The sequence below is a fragment of the Halichoerus grypus genome, chromosome 2 (genome assembly GCF_964656455.1).
Source record: "Halichoerus grypus chromosome 2, mHalGry1.hap1.1, whole genome shotgun sequence".
Lineage (NCBI taxonomy): Eukaryota > Metazoa > Chordata > Mammalia > Carnivora > Phocidae > Halichoerus > Halichoerus grypus.
In genome coordinates, this window is record NC_135713.1 from 47,420,926 (window position 1) to 47,443,806 (window position 22,881).

General features: G+C 40.6%; 1 protein-coding gene across 4 annotated transcripts; it reads right to left on the bottom strand.

Moving 5' to 3' along the window:
- Positions 1 to 9,088: 9,088 nt before the first annotated feature.
- On the bottom strand, positions 9,089 to 22,450 carry MED7 (mediator complex subunit 7). Of its 4 annotated transcripts, none has more exons than XM_036096230.2 (2): positions 22,361 to 22,450; positions 9,089 to 15,354 (listed from the first exon to the last, which is right to left on the bottom strand). In XM_036096230.2, the coding sequence occupies exon 2, from the start codon at positions 15,335 to 15,337 to the stop codon at positions 14,636 to 14,638; it is 702 nt and encodes a 233-aa protein (XP_035952123.1). In that variant the 5' UTR covers positions 15,338 to 15,354; positions 22,361 to 22,450; the 3' UTR covers positions 9,089 to 14,635. The 4 variants fall into 4 exon arrangements, with proteins under 4 accessions (XP_035952123.1, XP_035952125.1, XP_077922916.1 ...); XM_036096232.2 differs by lacking the exon at positions 22,361 to 22,450 and adding an exon at positions 22,129 to 22,313; XM_078066790.1 differs by lacking the exon at positions 22,361 to 22,450 and adding an exon at positions 21,326 to 21,509.
- Between the last annotated feature and the right edge of the window lie 431 nt (positions 22,451 to 22,881).

Sequence of the window (22,881 nt, forward strand, 5' to 3'; positions counted from 1 at the left end):
TCAGTTGGTTGGGTGACTGCCTTCGGCTCAGGTCATGATCCTGGAGTCCTGAGATCGAGTCCCGCATCAGACTCCCTGCTCAGTGGGGAGTCTGCTTCTCCCTCTGACCCTACCCCCTTTCGTGCACCCTCTCTCAAATAAATAAATAAAATCTTTAAAAAAAAAAAGAAAGAAAGAAAACTCTCAGCAAGTAGAGAGAGGCCTCGTAGCACCTCCAGTGAAATAATCCTCTGTGTGAAATGGGTGGTGTGTGGGTCCAGCTGGTTACCAGGGAACACAAGGTAGGAACATAGCATCCATGCGTTCATTCAGTCAGATCAGGCAGTTGGTTGGTCATGTGACCAATGTTAATGAGGCTCGTAGCTACTGTGAGTCAGGAACTGGACAGGGAGCTGGAGAATACCACGATGAATGGCATCTTCCTTGTCCTCACATTTTATGTCAGTTTAACTGCCTTGTACTGACACAAATTGGGCTGTGTCATATAACCTCGCTGGATCTCAGTTCCTTCATTTGTAAAATGTATAAAATGAGGAAACTGTGTTCGGTAACATAGGTGCAGCTCCCTGCTCTAATATTCTGGCTTGGACCTGAACTTTCAAACCCTTCCACTTAAGAAAGACACATTCCTTTCTGCAATGTTTCTTTTCCCCCACCGTGGGGGGATATTGAGAGGACCTCAATATTCTATTTCAACTCATGTACCCAAGATGTCCCCTTGCCTCCCACCCCAGGGGCTTCGGGCATGAATTGTCAGAAAGTGTGGAGCTCCAGCCACACTCTCCATCACGGAGGTAACATCTCAGACCCCGACAGTCTCAGCCCTGGGAGAGTGACATTTGTCTGGGAACCTTAAAAGCCAATGGTTCTTTACAAAAGTGAGCTCAGAGACTAAATAGTTTCTGAAAGCCCTGTGGCCCTCCTCCATCTTTTCTTGCTGAACTTCCTTGTCGCTCATCTTTATGGCACTAAACGCATTCAATGTAAATATCCAGCTCTCGTCTTATGTGTGTACTTCCTTAACATCAGAGACATAGCCATTACTCGAGAGATCTCAGTCAATTTCTTCATCCTATGGATAGAGAAACTGAGACCTGATAAGGTTGATCTGCCCAAAGGCATATGATTGGTAATTTCAAATGAGAACTGAGTCCCCCAACCTCCAGATTCTTTTCCATTATAAACTGTTTTATGAATTTCATATTTGCCCTTAATACGTCTGCCTACATAACTAATAACAACCAGCAAATGTCCATGTTCAAGGGGAAGGCAGAATGGATTAAACATGGGGTCAGAGGTCATGTTTACTGTATGACCCCAAGCAACACTCTTAAAAGTTTCAGCCCTCAAATTCTGTGTTCTGTTTTTTTCTTTTTCTTTTATTTTTTTCTGTTTTGTTTTTTATTGTTATTACTCTGTTTTCTGTCCATCTCTAGAGTTACTACTGGAACCAGCTTTATAAAATATTAACTATTAATTTATTGAAGTCTAGACAAAAGGAGCCTAGAAATCTACTCTAAACCCCTTCTCTTTTTTTTTCTTTGTATAGGGAGCTGTTTCGGAGCATTTTCATGTTTATTTAACTTTTATTTGTTTCTTTAAAAAAACCCCAACTGTTTAGATAATTCATCCAAATGGTTAAAATTCAAAGCAATATCAAAGGTTTATGAACAAGACTTTTCTCACCGTGCCCCAAGCCTACCAATTTCCCCCACCCACCCTGTAGGTTTCTGTTTTCCTAACTCTCTTGTGTATACCCCCAATGCAAACACAAGAAAATAAAATATATATTCTCATTCCCTCCTTTCTTAGACAAATTGTATATCCCTGTTGCACCTTACATTTTCTATTTACTGTTTTATAAAAAATAAACTTCTTTGACATACACAAAAGCAGAGAGAAAAGTATGAGTTCCCAAAACACAGATTCAAAATTATCAACTTCTATTTTAAAATGAATCCCAGATCATGTTATTTCACCCTTACAGACTTCAGTGTGCATCTTGGTTTTTGAAAGTGGACATTCTGGGGGCGCCTGGGTGGCTCAATCGATTAAGGGTCTGCCTTCGGCTCAGGTTGTGATCCTAGGGTCCTGGGATCGAGCCCGACTTCAGGCTCCCTGCTCAGTGTGGAGCTTGCTTCTCCCTCTCCCTCTGCCGCTGCCCCTGCTTGTGCTCTCTTGTTCTTGCTCTCTCTGTCAAATAGATAAATAAAATCTTAAAAAAAAAAAAGTGGACATTCTGCTGCATAACCACAATACCATTATCACACATGACCAAATTAATAATGATGTCTTAGCACCTAATTCTTCAGTCCATAATCAAATTTTCCCTGATTATCTCAAAAATACCCTTTTACCGGGGCGCCTGGGTGGCTCAGTTGGTTAAGCGGCTGCCTTCAGCTCAGGTCATGATCCCAGGGTCCTGGGATCGAGCCCCACATCGGGCTCCCTGCTCGCCGGGGAGCCTGCTTCTCCCTCTCCCTCTGCCTGCCTCTCTGCCTGCTTGTTCTCTCTATCTCTCTGTCAAATAAATAAATAAAATCTTTAAAAAAAAAAAAAAAAATACCCTTTTACCATATGTTTGTTTATATCCAGACCCAAACAAGTTCCCTACATTGCATTCGGTTGTTCTGTCTCTTTAGTATCTTCATCTAGGACAATCTTCCTTCCATCCCCCCCGCCACTGACGGGTTATACAAACAAGTTCTTCTGCAGAATGTTCCACATTCTGGGTTTGCCAGCTTCCTTGTGGGGTCATTTAAATTATTCCTCTTTTCTGTGTGTTTCCTATAAACAAAACTTAGCTCTAGAAGTTTGATTAGATTCAGTTTGACTTTTTGGCAAGAGTACGTTACAGCAGGTGCTGTGTGCCTCAGATCCTGCCACAATTGTCTGCTCCCTCTACGTGTAGGGGACTAACATTGATCAGCTTGCATCGTTCTTTCTACCCTTAACTCCCTATTCCAAAGATCTCTCCATTCCAGCTCGTATAGAACTTCCTCATTCTTTATTACAGCCCTGTGTGGATGCCACTGGATGAAAACATTACGTGAAAGCAACAATGTTATCGTGCCCTTGAAATGGACACTTCACATCTCAGTTTGTCAAGTTGATCCTAAAAGATCCACAGAGGCCTATGATTCTTTACATGCAATGGAAGTTTGCTTTTTAAAAGGAGCCCTTGGTGTTTCTGGTAAAGAAGTCTTTTGTATGGGAATTAATTCATTTCTAAACTGCGTTTAGATGGGGCGCCTGGGTGGCTCAGTCATTAAGCGTCTGCCTTTGGCTCAGGTCATGATCCCAGGGTCCTGGGATCAAGCCCCATGTCAGGCTCCCTGCTCAGCAGGAAGCCTTCTTTTCCCCTCCCACTCCCCCTGCTTGTGTTCCTGCTCTCGCTATGTCTCTCTCTGTCAAATAAATAAATAAAATCTTTAAAAAATAAAAAAAATAAATTGCGTTTGGAAAGTTGTATTGTGAATTCTCATAAGGTGTGCTTGTTGAGTGTTGGCTACAATCATGTAGAGGGGTGCTACGTACAATACCACTATACAGATTAAGTTTGTGTTTTTGCTCTTCTCCTTTGGCAGCAGAAAAATCTCAGACTCCTTAAAGATAGCCCCCAAGCACCAAATGAAAACATTAGGATTATGTGTAATTAGAATTCACAATTATAGATAACTAAAGGGCCACTAGACAAAATTCCTAAAATGGAAGTTAGAGAATTTAACCCAGGTCAGGAGACGGGAGAACATGGGTGATAGAGATGGGATTATCTGGAAAAACTCAGTCCGATTAGAATCTACTTTGTACAATGGAGGAGCTGCTGAAGAATGGGTATCAGAGGGATGACTACATAAGGAATCCTGTGTATACTTGATTTGAGTCAAAAGCCCTCTCTTATTTAAACCACAACATTTTAGTTTCCATGTGGTGTTAGTCCCAAAATTTTGCAAAGGGAGGCACTAAGTTTGGATATTAAGGGTAAGAAGTTAAGCAATTTTGAGCTAGATCTTCTGACTTCCAGATTGCATCTAGCCATGTGACTTCCCTTTAAAAGTGCTTGTACGGAATAAGTCAGTCAGAGAAAGACAAATACCATATGACTTCACTCACATAGAAGTTAAGAAACAAAACAAAGGAGCATAGGGGGAAAAAGCGAGACAGAGGCAAACCAAGAAACAGACTCTTAACTATAGAAAACAAACTCATGGTTACAGAGGGGAGGTGGGCAGGGAGAGGGGGAAATAGGTGATGGGGATGAAGGAGGGCACTTGTCATGATGAGCGCCGGGTGACTTATGGAGGTGCTGAATCACTATATTGTACACTTGAAACTAATTTTACACTGTATATTAACGAACTGAAATTTAAATAAAAACTTTTAAAATAAATAAAGTGCTTGTAAACTTGTGTTTGTACAGTACTTGAAAGCTTTTATTTATTATATAAGACATACAGTAGAAAATTCTGAAAAAAAAATAGGAATATAATTAAATAAATACCATAATCTCAGTAGCACAAAATACCTACTGTCAACATAATGGATCTCTTTTTAGATATTTTTCCACGTTCATCTCTAAATATACAAACAGGTTCATGTCAGTACGTCTTGTGGGTATATCACCGGAAAGTCTCACCTGTGGACAATTAGGAACATCATGAACACAAGGGGATCTGGGAGAAGGTACAAAACATCTATATACTTCCCATTAAACCACCTGTCAGTTCAAAGACTCCACCTTAGATGAAAGTCCTGTTGTTTTTATTTTACATTCATTTTTGTGGTCTCAGTGAGCTCATTTGCATCAGGTTGCATTCGGCATTGCCTTCCCCAGCAGGCCCCGCACCAAGAGGGCGACTTCAGGCCAGAGATCCTGGGTATACCTGATGCGGACTTCAAGGTCTTCAGAATGATGATACATTTACAAGACAACTAAATTTCTCCCTTGCTATGGACCGCCTCTCATAGCTAGGTCTTAATGTTGTTCTTATGCCAATAAACCTTTGCCTCATCAGAGACTTTAGGTTGCAGTTAAGAGAAAGCCCAACTTCAAACTAGCGTCAACTAGAAAGTGAATTTATTGACTGACATTATTGAAAAGCAGACTTGACTCAATGGCCCCATGAGGTCACTGGCGACCTGGTTTCTGGCTGGTTCCAGTTTGGGCTCCTTCCTCAGATTCTCCACGGTGTCCCTCTGCTGCCCCCGCAGAGCACACAGCCACCTACCAAGAACATCTTTGGGCTGCTCTCACACAGGTCCAGTGATTCACGTTCCCTCAAAAGCCCACACTGGGTCACAGACTCATTCCTAAACTATGTGTGTCCACAGGGTCAAAAAGGACTAATTGGGTTGAGCCTGAGTCATACTCCCAAACCTTGTGTTCTAAAGTGAAAGAAGGTGGTTCCCTCAAAATTTCAAGAGGAAAAATGGATTCTGGGTAGCAGAAGCAATTGTCCACCACAGAAGCCCTCCCAGAAAGGGATAGGATGGAAAGATGGGAAAACAAAACCTGCCCTTCCAAATATGCATGGTTCTTTTCAAAAAAAAAAAGGCATTTTACTAATAAAGTGCTTTTTAACTTACAAGGACATTCTCTTCACAACACTGGGGAGATGATAAAGAGCTTTCGTGTTTATAGACAGTTTTTATTTTTAGTAACTACAGATGAATGCCAGCAAGATTAAGCTTAAGGTCACTCTCAAACCAGTGCAAGAGCCAGTTAGAGCCCTCTCCAGTGCTCTTTGCACAGCATAGAAAACAGTAGCCCGGCAAGGACAAGTCAGCATTCTGAGAAATCACAGTATTTGCCCAGCAAGGAACTCCTACAGGAAGTTAATGCTGCCCCTGCCCACATAACCAGTCCTCTTCAGAGTAGAGGAAGTGGGGAAGGCTGTAAAATTATTTACCCTCAATAACTCAGCGAGACTCCCAGTGACGAAACTGAAAAATGAAAAGGGGTCTACCATCAAGAAAATTCTGTTGAGCTCTGTATGAGTCACTGCGGGAACTCCTACCCGCAGTTCCATCTTGAAACTGCAGGGCCCACTACTTCCGACAGAGACCACGCCTGCGTGGGGAGCTGTGTGAGTGGTCCCCCCTCCTGAGCATGTTCTCCAATGGGGCTCCTCTTCTTTCTTTTGTTGGCTTATTAGTCTTTTACTCTCGGGTCAGAGAGGGAAGCTAATCATACTCCTCAGTTCAAGACACATAGTCCTCATCAATCCGGTGAGCCCTCTATCTTCTTTGCTTTGCTTTTACTATTTCCCCCCTTCATCCCTGACCTACATTCCCATTTTTCTCTTTTCATAGGCATCCACTTTACAAGAATGTGGTTGAGCAGTTTTCCAAAGCACTTATGCCGCCTGACATTCTCACTGCCAATGAGAATAATAACACTTAGGATGCTCCACGACTTTGCCAGTTACAGTCCCGTCGGACTTTTGAATTTTTCCAAGACGATGGGTGCATGATGATGCCACAATATAGCTTCTCTTGTCCGGTGGGAAACATAAGAGATGTACAAGACATTGCACATATAAATTTATAGTGTACGAATATTTATAAAGCAAGCCACCGGGTAACCAGGACCCAAAACAAAAAGTAAAACATTGCCAGTCTCTTCAAGTTCTGCTGACACCCACTCCAAGCCCATGTGTCCCTTCCTGATCACAAAACCTTCCTCCTCTCCTACAGATAATCACTATTCTAAATTTTGCAATAATCATTCGTCCTTTTTATGGTTTTACCACCTGTGTATGCATTCCAAAATTATATGTAGAGTCTTTCTTGTTTTTGAACATATGAATATCATATCATCTGTAAGCTTTTGTGTTCTGTTTCTTTCACTCGACAGTGTATTTGTGAGGTTCATTCATGCTGTTGTGTATTCCTGTAGGTTGTTCGTTTTCATTACTGAATATTTTTCCAGGAATGGATATGCCTCAAATTATTTGTTCATTATATTTTAGATAAACACTTCACCTTCTGTTTCAGTTATCATGAACAATGCCACCCTGACCATTCTCATACACAAATCCTGGTGCACACATACAGAATCTTCTCTGGAGTATACTTCTGAGAGTGAAAATTACTGGGTCAGAGGGGATATACATTTTGAAACTTATGAGATAATGCCTGTTTCCCAAGACATCTACCAGCAGTGTATAAGAATTTCTCCTATTCCACATCCTCATCAACACTTAGTATTACCAGATTTTTTTTTCCCCAAACTGGTAAAGGATATGATTGATAGCATCTCACTGTGTCTTTAAATTGCATTTTCCTCTTTACTACCAAGGTTAACAAGCACTTTTTCTTTTGTTTATGAACCATTTGGATTTGGGGAGTGCTAAGGGGACAAATGCTTATTTTGCCCATTTTTCTGTTGGGATTCTCAATTTTTTCTTATCATAAATCGATAATTATTCATATAAATTATGAGTAATTTACATATTTTGGATACTAGTCCTCTCCTGATTTAATCTGCTGTAAATACACTATTTTTCTCCCACTTTGTGGAGTAAATTTGATCTCTTTACAATACTGAGTGTTCCAATCCATAAACATGTTTTAATCTCTTATATCCAGATTTTCTTTAATATCCCTTAATAAAATGTTTAGATTTTCCCCATAGAGATCTGCAGCTTATACCTTGACTTTTTCCTGGGTACTTCATATTATTGATGCTATTTTACGTGTATCTTATTTTTAACTTTTTATATCATTTGTTTTTGGTATTCTGAAATGCACTTTATTTTTGAATGGTGATTTTTTCCCCTCCAACCAGTAAACTCTCTTATTAATAAATTATCTGTAGATTATATTGAGTTTTCTATGTAGACAGTCATATTTCCTGCAAGTAATGACATTTTAGTTTCTTCCTTTTCAATCCTACATTTTTTTTTTCCCTTACCATGCTGGAGAGAAAATCTAGTTCCTATTTTACAGAAGTTTTGATAGCAGGCATCCTGTTTCATTCCAGCTCTTACAGAAAAGGTTTCAGCTTCCACCTGGGGTATGTATTATGCTTATGCTGTAGGTTTTATGGAGCTACTGTTTATTACATTAAGAAAGTTCTCTTCTGTTCCTAAATATCTAAGAGATTTTTTCTTTTTTTCATGAATGGATACTAAATTTTATAAATGCCTTTTGTGCATCTGTTGAGATGATCAAGTGATTTTTCTCTTTTAATCTACTATTGTGACAGACTACACTAATTTTCTATTCTGCATTCCTAAAATAAACAGATTGGCCATAAAACATTACCTTTTATTTTTACATATTCCTGGGTTGAATGTGCTAGTATTTTATTTATGCTAGCCTCATAAAAAGAGAATGTTCCCTCTTTATCTATTCTCTGAAGGAGTCTATATAAAATAAACTTGTTTTTGTTTTTCTTTTTTCTGGCAAGGTTTCGTAGAACTTGCCAGAAAAGCTATTTGAACTTGAAGTTTCCTTTGTGAGATTTTGACTACTGGTATGTTTAAAAAAAAAATCATTAGAAAGCTATTCAAGTTTCTATTCTTAAACCATATTGATAATTTTATAAGAATTTGTCCATTTAGTCTAATTTTTCACATTTATGGTATAAAGTTTTCCATAATATTTTCATATTATTTCATACGGTCTATAAAATCTATAGGAATGTCCCTTTTTCATTTCTGCTATTATTTGTGCCTTCCTTTTTTTTTTTTTTTATCACTCTCTCGTGTAAGTAGCCCAGGCTCCTGCACCACGTAAGCCTCCCAGGTAACCCCTTAGCCCTTCCAGATCAGATACTTCTGCACAGATGATTAGCAAGCCTGAGACCTAACTGTGTATGTTGCTTGGGGACAAATGAGTTTCAAAAAAGAATTAGGATGGGTCTTCTCTTTCATTCTCAACATTAACAATACCTACCCATGAGATGGGTATAAGAATTACCATAGTTAAGGAAATTGAGTTTCAATTGGCTACACAGCCAATAAATAGTGGAGCCCCAATTCTACCATGTCTTCTCTTTTCTTTTAAACCTGAGTTTTAATTCTGCCATTTGCTAGCTGACGTGTCCTTGATGTATAGCAAGTCACATTCTTGAGTCTCAATGTCTTCATCCACAAAATCATTTTTATTTTTCCAATTTGAATATACATAGACAGACACAAATAGGAACTCAGACTACACACAGACTACAAACTTGCTTTGATCATATCTAGAATATCTTTCCATGTCAGTGTTTTCATTTTGTGGCTCTTAACGGTTGGTATTCGAAGCAGATGTTCATGTTTGTTGAATGAATGAATGACAAAATCAGTAAAGACCCAAATGACATCTTTCCTTGTAGTTGATACAATGCATTCCTGGTCAACCCAGCCATACCTCCCCATCTGACTCCCATCCTTTGAATATCATCCCTTACTCCAAATCAGAGTGGGGGGCAGGGAACCAGCAGCTTCATAGACCTTGGTCATGTGTTAAGCAAATGGGAGAAGCATCTGTCATTACTCACTCAGTACTAACCAATAGTGCTGAGGCCTTCCCCAGGTCTTGTCCAGGACAGAAAGGCTCTGATCGAAAGACTTGTATTCACAACATAATACTAAGTATTTTGAAAAATTCACACCCTGCTCTATCCATGAGAAAAGATTTTGTAGGCCAGAGGCACAGGCAACAAGTCTCACTGGTTGAATGAAAACAAGCTCAGAGTCATAAGCAGCACCTGAATTTCTCCAGCCTACTCCCTGGCGGCAGCTTCTAAACTTGAGACAAGAGTGCCACTTACTGTTAGACTAATCACATTGCAATTTGAAAACAGTTCTTAAATCTCTTGAGTCTAAATGCCAAATGAAGACAAAGGATTTATCAGGAAAGATACTAACTGACCTTTGATAGCTTACTAAATACCACAAATTGTGCGAAGTGCTTTGTAGCCACAATCTCATTTAGGCCTTACAACAATCCTGTAATTTTTATTTCTGTGGCTATTACTGGTTTTGTGAGCACATTCCAGGATTTTGAATGCAACCACCTAGATCACAACCTGTGGGCCAAATGGTCAGCTGCCTGTTTTTGTACAGTCCACAAGCTAAGGGTTATTTAAGTGGTTGGGAAAAATCAAGAGTATTTCATAACATGAAAATTATTTAAATCAAGTTTCAGTGTCTATAAAGTTGTATTGGAACATAGCCACACTCATTTGCTTAGATACTGTCTTTGGCTGCTTTTTACCATAGTATAGTTCAGTAGTTGAGACAGAGACCTTATTGTCCTCAATCCCTAAAATATTTACTAACCTGCTTTTTACAGAAAAAGTCTGCCAACTCCTGACCTAGATTCTAATTTGGATACACCACCTGGGCAAGCCACAAAACTGATCCTCAGTCTCATAAAGTGGAAGAACACCTACGAAGAGCGGTTTTTGAGGAAGATTAGCGCTATAAACACAGTATCTCCTTAAGATACCTGAAGAAGTCTAAGACATAAACGCCTTAACATGTTCAAAGGAAGCTCATCATTTCCATCTACAAATCTGTTCCTTCCTTAGACCAGTATCGTGTAGTGTCTTGAGTATGGACTTTAGGGTCAACATATGGGATTCCACTCTAGGCTCCACTATGATTTACTAATTATATGATGCAGTAGAAAGGTGCTCAAGCATGGAGGTTGAGTGCTTAGGTTTTGAAACTAGATTTCAATCCCGGCTCTGCCTCTCACTAGCTTGGTGACCTTGGGTAAATTACATAACCTCTCTGAACCTCTGCTTCCTCATCTGTAACATAGATGTAAAAAGTCATACTGATTTCATTAGGATGCTGTGAGGATAAAACAAATTTATGTATGTTAAGTGATAACAACAGCGCTAGCAAAGCTCTCTATATATTTGCCATTGATTTCCCATCTAATTTAGGATAAAGCAAACTTCCTCCCTTGACCGTCTAAGGCCTGTACTCTGCCCTCCATCTGCTTCTCTAGCTCCAACCTCTTACCTCTGTTGCATCCATTAATAGCCTTTCTCACCCAAATCATGCTTTTTATTTCCTCATGAGACACTTGTACTTGCTGTTTTCAGTGACCTCAGAACCTAGCACAGGCCTTCTCTTTGAAATACAGCACGGCACAGATGAAGCTCCCTTCAAAAGCCCTTAACAAATGTGAACATGTAAACATAACTTGAAAAGATAATGTGGACAAGGAATTTAGAGCAGGCAATAGGAATAAAATTAGAAGCAAGATTCTTCTGAGTGTTGCAATGGCTGGATAGTTAAAACACAAACTTAGAACTTCAAAAACTAATTCATTTGTGTTCTTGTTTATCTTTCTTTCACTTTCCTCCCCATTCTCCATTTCCGTGGTAACTAGACCGGTGTCAGGCAGAGGACCACAATTTTCACTAAATGGATACAATTAATAAATGAACAGTGATGGTGGGGAGTTTGGGAATATAAATAAGCACAACCTGCTTATTTTTATCAAAAATTTACATGTGCTCAATTTATAGTGGATATCTACAATATGACCAACTCAGCACCTACTTCCTTCTCCCATACATGGACATTTTGGGGACTGCCAAATTCTTACAGGATTCAGGCCCCAACTGACTGGCCCAGCTAGAATCAGAAATACCACCCCTAATTCCCCCTCAGGGCTGGTTAGTTAGTCTTCCTTTTTTCTAACAGTGGTGCCTGAAGACTTAACACTTGGGAACTGCTAGCAGCTGTGTTTTCCATCCATTCACAAAAAGGCTGGTTTGTAAAGAGAATGGAGCTAACAGAAAGAAAACAGACAGGAGAAGCAATGAAAGGATCTGAATGAAGTCTGAGTCCCAGTTGCCCTGGAAATCCTCCTAGTCCTCTTCATAGTTTGTTCAATTTATCCTTCAATCATGCAACAGCAGTTATCTTTTCAAAAATTTGTCTTTTTGCTTCAAATAGGTGGAGCAGAGTGTACTAATACAATATTCCTTTAACCCACTGCACAGTCAAGCCATCTAGAGATTTCTTAAAACCAGTGCCAAAGCCCCACCCCAGAACAATGAAATCAGAATCTCTGCAGTCAGTAATTTCAAGAGGTGCCAGTCTATTCCAGAGATTTCACTTTGAGGAATCCGTCTATCAGGAATATTCACTATAACTAGGTAGGCAGAGATGTATTTTGACCCTCACAAGATTGAAAGACTGTAACTTTTAAACTTGTAACAACTATCAGACCACTAGTGTTCCCACTCTCATTGTAATTGCAGTTCACATTAGCACTCTAGTTTTAGTCAGGTGCCACCCAGGCCTCCAAGATCAGATCCTCCCAAAGTCAAATTAGATTCCTCATGGAATTTTAACCCCTAATCCTCCCTACCTACATACACACACACACACACACACACACACACACACACACTTACACAAATGATGTGACTCTTACATGACTCACTTAGTTTTTTCCAGAATTGTGAAGCAGCCAAAAATTGGTTTAGTACCTCCTAGCCCAACATCCTCAAAGTTATAAAATGGTTGAGGCCAAAGGAGAGATTTCTTTGAAGAGCTGCTCAAGTGTTATGCAACATCCAGCTGCTCCCCCACAGACGAGGTGCTCCTCTCCCCCTTCAATTTAAACTTGAGAGCCTGGACTATGTTCCCAGTGCCCAAAAATCTTTATCAAACACATATAGAAAAAAAAATTGCCCAACTAGCTGCCTGTCTAGTAGAGAGGTATCTACTTGGCAACAGTCTACACTCCCAAGAAAAGGATGCATGAATGTTTCATATACAAAATAGGCCTCTGGCCACATTAAACTGGACTTCGCCAGCTCTAGAACTATAAACCTCAATACAGCAAATCCCTGAAGGGTGGTATACTTGGAACCAAGAACTGGGGGAAGAATTAAAAGTAGACCTCTGGAAAAGGTACTACCTTTATCAGTGATTCTTTTTTTTTTTTTACTTGAGAGAGAGAACAGGAGTGAGAAAGCACAAGCAGGGAGAACAGCAGAGGGAGAGGGAGAAGCAGACTCCCCAGTGAGCAGGGAACCTGATGCGGGGCTCGATCCCAGGACCCTGAGACCATGAGCTGAGCCCAAGGCAAACGCTTAACCAACTGAGCAACCATGGCCCCCTTCTCAGTGATTTTTTTTTTTTAAGATTTTACTTATTTGAGAAAGAGAGCACAAGCAGTGGAGAGGGAGAAGCAGGCTGCCTGAGCAGGGAGCCCGATGCGGGGCTTGGTCCCAGGACCCTGGGATCATGACCTGAGCTGAAGGCAGCTGCTTAACCGACTGAGCCACCCAGGCGCACCTTATCAGTAATTCTTAATCTTGAGTGTGCATCAGAACCTGAGGGCTTTTTTAAACCACAGCTTGTTGGGCCCTACCACAGAGTTTGACTTAGTAGGTCTAGGGTGAGGTCTGAGAATCTGCATTTCTAACAAGTCCCCAAGTGATGCTAATGCTGCCAGACAACACTCTGAGAACCACTGGCCTACATGAAGAGAAAGACCAGCAAAGAACTTCAAATACAAAGTACACTCTCCACTAAGACCCTGGTGGAAGAGAGGATGGAGGGCAGGAAAGAAAGTGCAGAAATAAAATGTCAGTGCTCAAAAACAAGCTGACTTCTTACCCACATAGTCCAATCAGCTAGGGTGGGTGGGTGGTTAATAAACGGAGGGTCTAGTCCTCAGTCATTTAAAGACCCAACTGACTGAACCTTTATCATCTTCAAGTGGCTTCCAAAGTTATCTCAGGTGTGGCATTCCAACCAGGAGCTAAGAAAATGGAGGAAAACGTCAAGAAATTGTTATGGAAGAGGCCTGAATTTTTGCACCCATATTCCACCGCTAAGAACTTAGTTCCATGGCTGAATGTAGACCCAAGAGGAGTGAAAAAATGTAGACCCTGGCACGGCAGCCGTATCTCAGGGGAACAAGCATCTCCAGTACACAATCCAACGGTCTCTGTTACCAATCCCCTTCCCATTGCAGGATTCCAGCCTTAGCAAGTCTGAGTATAGCTTTAAAGGAAATGTATAGCTAATTACATAGACATTTTACTAAAATGAATGTACAAAAAGGGATCAAAGGATTTATTATCTGAGTGACTGGAAAAAAGTAAATAGACCTATCCAGGGTAGGAACAAGAAACTGAGATAGTGTGTTTACAGAAGCAGTCAAGAGGAAAAATAAAATTGCTGTTTTATAACTCTATGGGGTTCCTCTCTTTTAACATGTTATACTACATTTTTAGAGATCAAGTAAATTTTTAAGTAAAATAAATCTAAAGATTTTATAATTTCACATTTATATAACTTGATATCCTTTATTTGTCTACCATTCTTAAAGCAAATGACAAATCTACTTTTCAAAGATGAAAGCTTGCTATTACTGAGGATATCTTCGATGTTTTCTGCAACTCCAAATCCAGGAATGTTCCACACAACCGCAGCACTTTCCTTTTTAAGGTGATTACTCTTAATGTATACATATATACTCATTTCCCTATGTTTGCCATACAGTGCAATGCCTGTGACATCTCATAATTGATAAAGTTGGAGTCAAGCCGTTCACATGACTTCTAGTTTAGCTCTTTTAAGACTCTCCAAGAGCAAATTAATGAGTATATATCATTTACTGAAAAGGAAAAGAGAAAAGCAAAAAGAAGAAACATCCTTCATGGTCTTTCATTCATTTCATCAATTAGGACACACAAGGCAGCATCTTTCTCTATAATCTGGTCTCTCCTGTGACCTGAATTTTCTCTCTGTTGTTCATTCTGTCCAGTACAATTGTTGCTATCATCAGCATCCATTGGTTCAGTTTTTACTCTCATTCCTGCTTCTGAATGAGGCAAATCATCAGGCAAAGAAGCCAAGCAATTCTGAATCATCTCAATGACTCGTTCCAGATGCTTCTGAAACCGCTCAGCTGTTTCAAGGCGTTGACGTTTCTGCACCTCCATCATGACTCTCAATGTCTCTCTTGCTTGGTGGGGTCGGTATTCATTTATGAGATGATGCACATGTACAAAAAGCAGCTTAAGATCTTCTAGTTTCTCTTCTCGTTTTATACTCCCAGGACTCCTTATCAAGATATCTAAGAGGTCTAAGAAATTAATAAGAATAGACATATTGAGTTTTCTCAGTTCCTTCTTGTGATCAAACTGCATAGGATGAAGCCGTTCGATGCCCTGACTTTCTAAAGGGCGGATGATAAGATCATCACATTGGAACTGATTGCCAAACATCATGTAACTGTCTTTTATTGGAGGTGGAGGCTTGGGAGCTAGGCCTTCCTGAATATTTTCATCTGTATATTCCTTGATGTACTGCATTGGAGGTGGTGGAAGAGCACTCACTTGTTGTGGCTCACCCATTGCGGAAGATCAAGAACCTATGGAAAGAAACCAAAGATTTAGAGTAGAGCTACAAAACAAACCTGTCACACTAGGTGACTACAGACAGTATTTTCCTTTTTTTTTTCCTTGGCAGTTTGGGGCCCATGACAAAATGATCTCCTTAGTTTCTAAAACAACATGGAAAGGCTGCCATCTTTACTAATTAGCATTATATCTTCAATCATCCAACTATTTCTCCTTCTCTGCCTAAGACTTTCATTGGCACAAAAAAATGTATGTAGTGTATTTTCATCTATAGATAAAATCTGGATCCCACACCCCTCACCAGTTATGTCATTTCTCTACCCCCTCTATAGCCAAATCACACATGCTATCTCTCCATCTCATATCACAATCACTTTTGTTTTATATTATAGGTTGATTTCCAAAAGCAAACACTTACTTATAACATCAACATTGCTATATTTCAGACAGCTGGTATCATCACCTGAGCTTCTTTGATGAAATGATGATCCAATTCCATACCTTTTTCCCTGCAATGTACACTACATTTTTTATAGACACGTTAACTTTTTTATATCAACTGCAGAATTCCAAACCCAAATGTATCCTCTATACATATGCTCTAAATAGAGGTTCCATTTTAAGCTTAGGTATATGATAAAACGAGAAGACCCTGACTGCTCATTTACACTGATCTTATCATATTTTCAAGGTATAACACCACCATCCAACAGCAAAGATGACAAATACACTGGAGACAGTTTTACTCTGGGAATTTGTGAGGTACTAAGGGCAACTGTGGAGCAGCCCTGAGGTACTACCAAGCCACAGCAGTGAACAGGATGCTGCTGAGAACCGATGAGGCAGTGGTCAAAGGCATCATGATCTACTATAGTTTTACCAATTCATAATTCACTGCTTCTGCATATTCATTTTTGTCATTAACCAATCTGGCCTCAACCTCTTAACTCCACAAAAACTGCTCAACAAGGTTATCAACAATCAGCACACGAGCAAATCCAATAGATATTTTTCTAAGGTGATTTTACTCAATCTTTCAGCAGTATTTTCTTTTTTCAACACACGTCCCTTCTCCCTCAGCTTCTGTGAGCTTCCATTTAGGTTTTCCTCCTACCTCACTGGCCACTCCCTCTCAATCTCCTCTAGCGCCACTCCTCTACCCAAATTTTAATGTTGACCTGTCTCAAGAGGGTTGCTCTGGGGCCCTCTTCTCACTCTTAAATTAAGGAATCAAAAACTCAAGTGCCAAAGGGAATAGGCAAGCAACTTTAAACAGTGAAGTACTCTGGGGCAGGGATTCATATGAATTAAGCATATGAATGCCAAATCTCAAAGCCTCCAGCCATTAGCATTCATGTGGGAAAGAACTCATTGCTCCTCAGTTTCTTGATTTCTTAAAAGAGGGCAAAAATCAGATTTTATGCAGAAATCTCTCAATTTGTAAATACCGGTAATTAATTCCAGAGATTATCAAATTCTGTGGAGTCAAAAAGAACTTGTCTACAACAATCTTTGTGGTCTTTGGGCCAATAGTTTTAGACCTCTGCTTTTTATTTTCCCTGGGTTATATCAGTCAATTCCATGGCTTTTATAAAACACCATTTCTACCAGTGGTTCTCAACCAATGGCAATTTTGACCACCAGGAGACATATGGCAAGGTCTGGAGATATTTTTACTTGTCACAACTGGGGGATGGGGTACTACTGGCATTGATGAGAGAACAGAAGGCTGCCTGAAGACAAAGCATAAGCCCGACACCCTGCAACCAACCCCCACCCCCCATTCTGGGTGAGACATGTGTGACATTCTTCCAGGAAGTTCCCAACTATCTTAATGTTAATGCCTTACTAGAAGGGTAAACAACCTTAACTTGACAATGGCAAGGGCTCCCGTATCCTGTGAATATTCTTTAACATACAAAAATCCTTTTGAAGCCTCCCTTTTCCTTACCTTCCCCAACCCCATAGTATATAATCAGCCACCCCTCACAACCCTGGGGCAGCAGCTCTTTCTGCCCACGGGTCCTGTCCCTGTGCTTTAATAAACCACCATTTTGCAACGAAGACGTCTCAAGAATTCTTTCTTAGTCGTCAGCTCCGGACTCCACCCCACTGAACCTCACTTATATTCTAAAACTTCATCAGCATCTAATGGGTAGAGGCTAGGGATGCTGCTAAATACAATGCATATGACAGCCCCCAACAAAGAATTATCCAGCCCCAAATGTCAACAAAATATTGTGCCAAAGTGGAGAAACCCTGTTCTGTGTTTATGACTCTGTACTTTCTGCCTCCAATCCAGACTGCCTGAACTCCTGGGTGGTTCATAAAATATTCAGACCCCCTCCCCTCCCTATCATCACAAATTTATCAAGTCCTGTTGATTCCACACCTTCACCATCTCAAGTTCATCAATTCTGACCAAGCCACCATTTCTTCTTGCCAGGAATATAATGGTTTCCCCAGGGCTCTTTTTGCTTTCACTACTGTTCTTCCACATAATAGCCAGCGTAACTGTTTTCATCCAACATTCCTTCTCTTTCATTATATCCTAGCAATACTGTCTTTAATCTAGTATTTCTACACTATTCTTTAACTATACCAACTTCTTCTGCCTTTGGGTCTTTTCATATGCTTTTTTTCCTGCTTCAGGCAGTGGCTTAAAATGTCACCTCTAAAGAAATAACTTAGTTGATTAGTCATCAAAACCAGATCCTACCTTCCTTCTTTTATTCTCTGAACCAGTATTTGATGTCTCTCCCTAGCCAGACTATAGGCTCCATGACGGGAAGGACTCTATCATAGTTCTACGTCCACAACCTTGCGCACACATAAGCTTCATAAATATTTGTTGAGCAGCTTCATCCATTTCAAGAGGGCTCCAAATCAATGGAATTTGGAAATATGTACAAACATCCTTAGTGTATTCACTCTTTTGATTCTTTATTGTTTGTCTAATATAGGACAATGAGTATCCAGGGATGATGATTTTGACAACAGATAATATCTGAGTACATACTATGTGCCAGACAGTTTACTTTTCTCAGGGCTGTGAGAAAAGGTGCTCTTTCCATCTTGGAGATGAGACAGTTGTGGCTCAGAAAGGTTGAACCACTTGCATAAAGTCACAGATTAAGTAGTAAATGATCAGGGAACAGAAGGCAAGCTGATGACAAAGCAGAAGCTGACACCCCACAACCCCCCCCCCCCAGGATACATGTGACATTCCTCAGACACGCCTGGCTGCCCTAAAGGAAAAACAGTTAACTTAGATCACAATCCTACAAGACAGGTGTCTCCCTCAGTTTATAAATGTCTTAGCAATCTACAAGAACAAAGCATTCCTATTATCAATAACCTAGCTTTCAGAAGGAAATGCAGATACAATTAAATGCCCTTATAACCTGCAGCCCATTGACAGATACTTGAAGTGGGCAGTGTAATGTTCCTCCAGGAAGTTCCCAACTACCTTAATTAATGTTAATGCCCTCCTAGAGGGGTAAACACCTTAACTTGACAATGGCAAGGCCTCCGGTATCCTGTGAGTCTTTAGCATATGAAAGTTCTTTTGGAAACCTCCCTTTTTCCTTACCTCCCCCAACCCCATAGTACACAATCAGCCACTCCTCGCCACCCCTCACAACCCCGGTGGAGCAGCTCTTTTCTGTCCACGGGTCCTGTCCCCGTGCTTTAATAAAACATCGTCGGCTCCGGACTCCACTCCACTGAACCTCACCTATATCCCAAAACCTCATCAGTAAAGGATCCAGAGTCTAAAGATCTCAAACACTACACTATACTATCTTTCAAGGATAAACAAAACACTCCCTCCATCCTAGTGTTGCTTAAAATATCAAGGAAAACAGACAAAAAGTAACTACGAAGTTCTAAGGCTACTACAAAAGACCCAACAGATCTAACTACCAAAAATAAATCTAAAAATAGGAAAATGCATCATAAGCAAAATTAAAAGACAATCCCATTCTTCTAGAAGAAAAATGCTTGCAAGCTAACCAAGAGCAAACACTAGAAATTTTACTTTGAGTTTTTAAAAACATTTTTTGACTCCACCCCCACCAGAAGGAAAGCACCAGGACTTCAGGAACTGCCTATCTTGTACACAACTCCACTTCGACCATCTCAACACCTAGAAGATCCTCAATAAAGGCCCCCAGGATGAGGTTTTTTTTTTAACCTCATTTTTTAAAACCTAGAAAAAGAGACAAAAGACGAAAAGCATATGCTGAATAAAGGCAGGAAAATATTCAGACTAATACATTTCTAAAAGCAAATTTCTAAAAAGGATGCTTTTCATCTAACAGACTATCAAGATTTCAAATATTCCATCACTATGGAATATAATATTATATATTATATATTTATATAATATAGAACACCTTCCACGTGACAGGCGCTGGATTCCAGCAGAGGTCACACTATCCTTTTGATGTAGTTCTTTTGGAATGTTTTTGGTGAAGTTTGATGGCGTCTGGAGCCGACAGCCAAGAAAGAATTCTTGAGACGCCTTTGGTGCAAAAAGGTGGTTTTATTAAAGCACGGGGACAGGACCCATGGGCAGAAAGAACTGCACTGGGGTCCTGAGGAGTGGCCCATTAAATAAAGTTGGGAGGGAGTTAGGGATAGTGTAAGCCTCCCAGGAAAAACAAGGTTTCCAGGATCCTGAGGGGGCTAGCTATTGTTAGGAAAGGTCATTTATTACTGGTTAGTAAAAACTAAGTCATGAGACCCTTCAGATGTCTATCAGTAGTGGGTCATATACTTCAGGGATGATTGCTAACATGTATCTGGGGGTAGAGACGAAGTTTCCAACAGAATTTTTATATGTTAAAGTAGACTCACAGGATCCTGGGGGTTGGGCTAAGATTACCTGTTGCCCTTAGCAAAATATTAACATCAAGGCAGCTGAATCCCTAGAGGAATGTCACTCTGCCTGTTTTAAGGACTTGTCAATGGGCTGTAGGTAGTAAGGAAATTTAGTAATTCTTGTTTCCCACATCGCCTGTACCAATATTTTTACAAGATAAAATTCTAGAAGTAGAATTGTTGGTTCAAAGAATATCAGCATTTAAAATTTTGATACTGCCAAATTAAATTCCAAATATATATTTGTTTCCTGTCAGTTGTGTGTGAGAATTCTCCCATATTCTCTTGGGTAGTACTGGCCCACCACCCAAGAATGTTGTGGGGTGGTTGTGATGATGGCTTCTGTGAGAACTGAGGTGAGTGGGTCCTTTCCACCCCAACCAGTTTCCCTACAGAGCCAGAACAGCTATAAGCCTTATTCTAAAACTGGGATGACCTTCTGAATGAAGAAAATTAGAGAAAGTAAGGTGGGAAACAAAGGCAGAAGGAATGTAGATAAAATTAAATCTCCTTATAAAACTGCAGCCCATTGACAAATACTTGAGATAGGCAGATTATAACACTCCTCCAGGATCCTGCGAGTCTTTACATATGAAAGTCCTCTTGGAACTATCTTTACTGCTCCCAACCCCAAGGTATAAAATCACTTGTTCCACATCACAAGTACATAAAAATGTGTATTAAGGGTGTTTAATGCAGCAATGTTTGAAGAGTACGAAAAGTCAGAAATAATACATGACTTCATCAATATGAGTGGGTAAAATATTTCTATATAATATTATGCAGCCCTTAAGGAAAAAGGGGTAAAACTTCATGAGGGTGGTGGTTATACCCACTGTCCTGTTTCACTAATTTACAACACAGGATAGCTGCAAATAGTGACAATTTTTTAACGTAAATTCTGATTTATAGAAAGCTGAATTAAAAGTACAAAGAACATTCCATATTCACCCAGAATCTCCAAATGTTAACATTTTCCCTCACTTGCCTTACTGTTCTCCCCCAAATAAGAATGTTCCCTTATAACCATACTACTATCAAAATCCGAGAATTAGCATTGATCTGGTACTTCAAAAGCACTTTTAGCCCAAGTTTCACCTCACTCAAGCATTTTTAGTTGGGCGTCCTGTTTTGTGTTTCCCAACACCACGTGCATTCCTCTTTTCAAGCTGCCATTTTCCAAAGGCCAACTCCGTGACAGGTGCGTTTTAAATCCTCTCCGTCTTCCTACAAATTCTTAAGTACCACTGTCGATTTCATTTCAGAGAAGTGTTTGCACCAGATCAAAAGGCTAGTAAAAAGCACAGCAAGAATTCTTATTCTGGGTCCTTTTCGTTACACAGTACAAGCTCTCTTGAGTCAGTAAACCATGAATCTTAACTGTATAAAAGGAACTTGACATATTACAGAAGTTACGTTTATTTCTCTATCACTTCTCTAGAATGAACTTTTCAAAGGCAGTATCTTCAGTAAAACCACCGCCAAGCGTTACAGTCGGTTATCTGACTCAAGATTCACCTTCTACAGTGTTTATGTTCCAAGCTAGGGGCTTAACCAAAAAAGGAAGGTATTCTAGGGTCCCGCCCCCAGACATGTGATTCGTTTCGTCTACGGTGAATGGGGCCGCTGGAAAGCAGCTTTTAAAAAACTCTCCAGATGAATGTGACCATTAGGCTTGGAATCAGCCGGCCTCCTCCACACAGGCCCCCTCTCCCCACCCCCCCCCAACCCCCCCACCCCACCCCCCCCGGCTAACTCAGCGGGTTTCAGCATCTCTCCCCGAGGAGGGAGGGCAGGGATGGTCACTCTCAGCTGACAATAGCCGGAGGCTAAAGTACTCGTCAAGTCCACACAGCTTAGCAAACCAGCGGCGCGCAGGACTAGAACTCAGGTCTCCCAACCTGAGGTCCGGCTCGGCCTCCCCACACAGAGAAAGCCCACCGAGGGCACCTTCCACCCGGCTCCCCACGAGCAGCAGAGAGGCGGCAACCTCCGACGGACGCGGGAGAGGAAGGTGAGAGAGTATACCCCGCGCCAAGCCTTCCCCATTCCCAGCCCGCCTTGAGAAAGCCGCGAGGTCCGGAAGGAGAAATGCACACGGAACGAAGTCCCAAGCCGTCGCCGCCCACTCACCTCAGCTCAGGTTTACACCGTAGCCGCCTTCGCCTCCGCAACCGAAATCCGACTTCCGGCCGCCTCCTACAGGAAGAAGCCCCTGACGGTGTCCTTTGATTGGGTGAAAGAGCTGTCTTTTAGCTGAGGCTCTAGTTCCGCCTCCAACCAATAGCTTGCTAATGCGCCTGCGCATATCTGCCCGCACTTTGGAGGTTTAGTCGCCTGCGGGGTTGGAGGTGGGGGCGTATGTGTTAGTACTTTCTATCAGTAAAAGTAGCAACTGGTAGCTTCACTCCTTTTTAAACAACGCATCCGTATGCCTTACATGAAGTTAGAAAATACAGATAAGCAGATGTTTTTAATTTTTTTAAATTATATCTAATCCCACTGTCAAAAATAACATGAAATTTATTTTTAATCTGGAAATATTTGTGAACATGATTGGGAATAACATTCTCAGTTTCCATTTCTTCACTATACGTTCATATTTATTCTCATTTAGAAATTGAAGCATGTGTAATTATATTTCCAGGTAACAG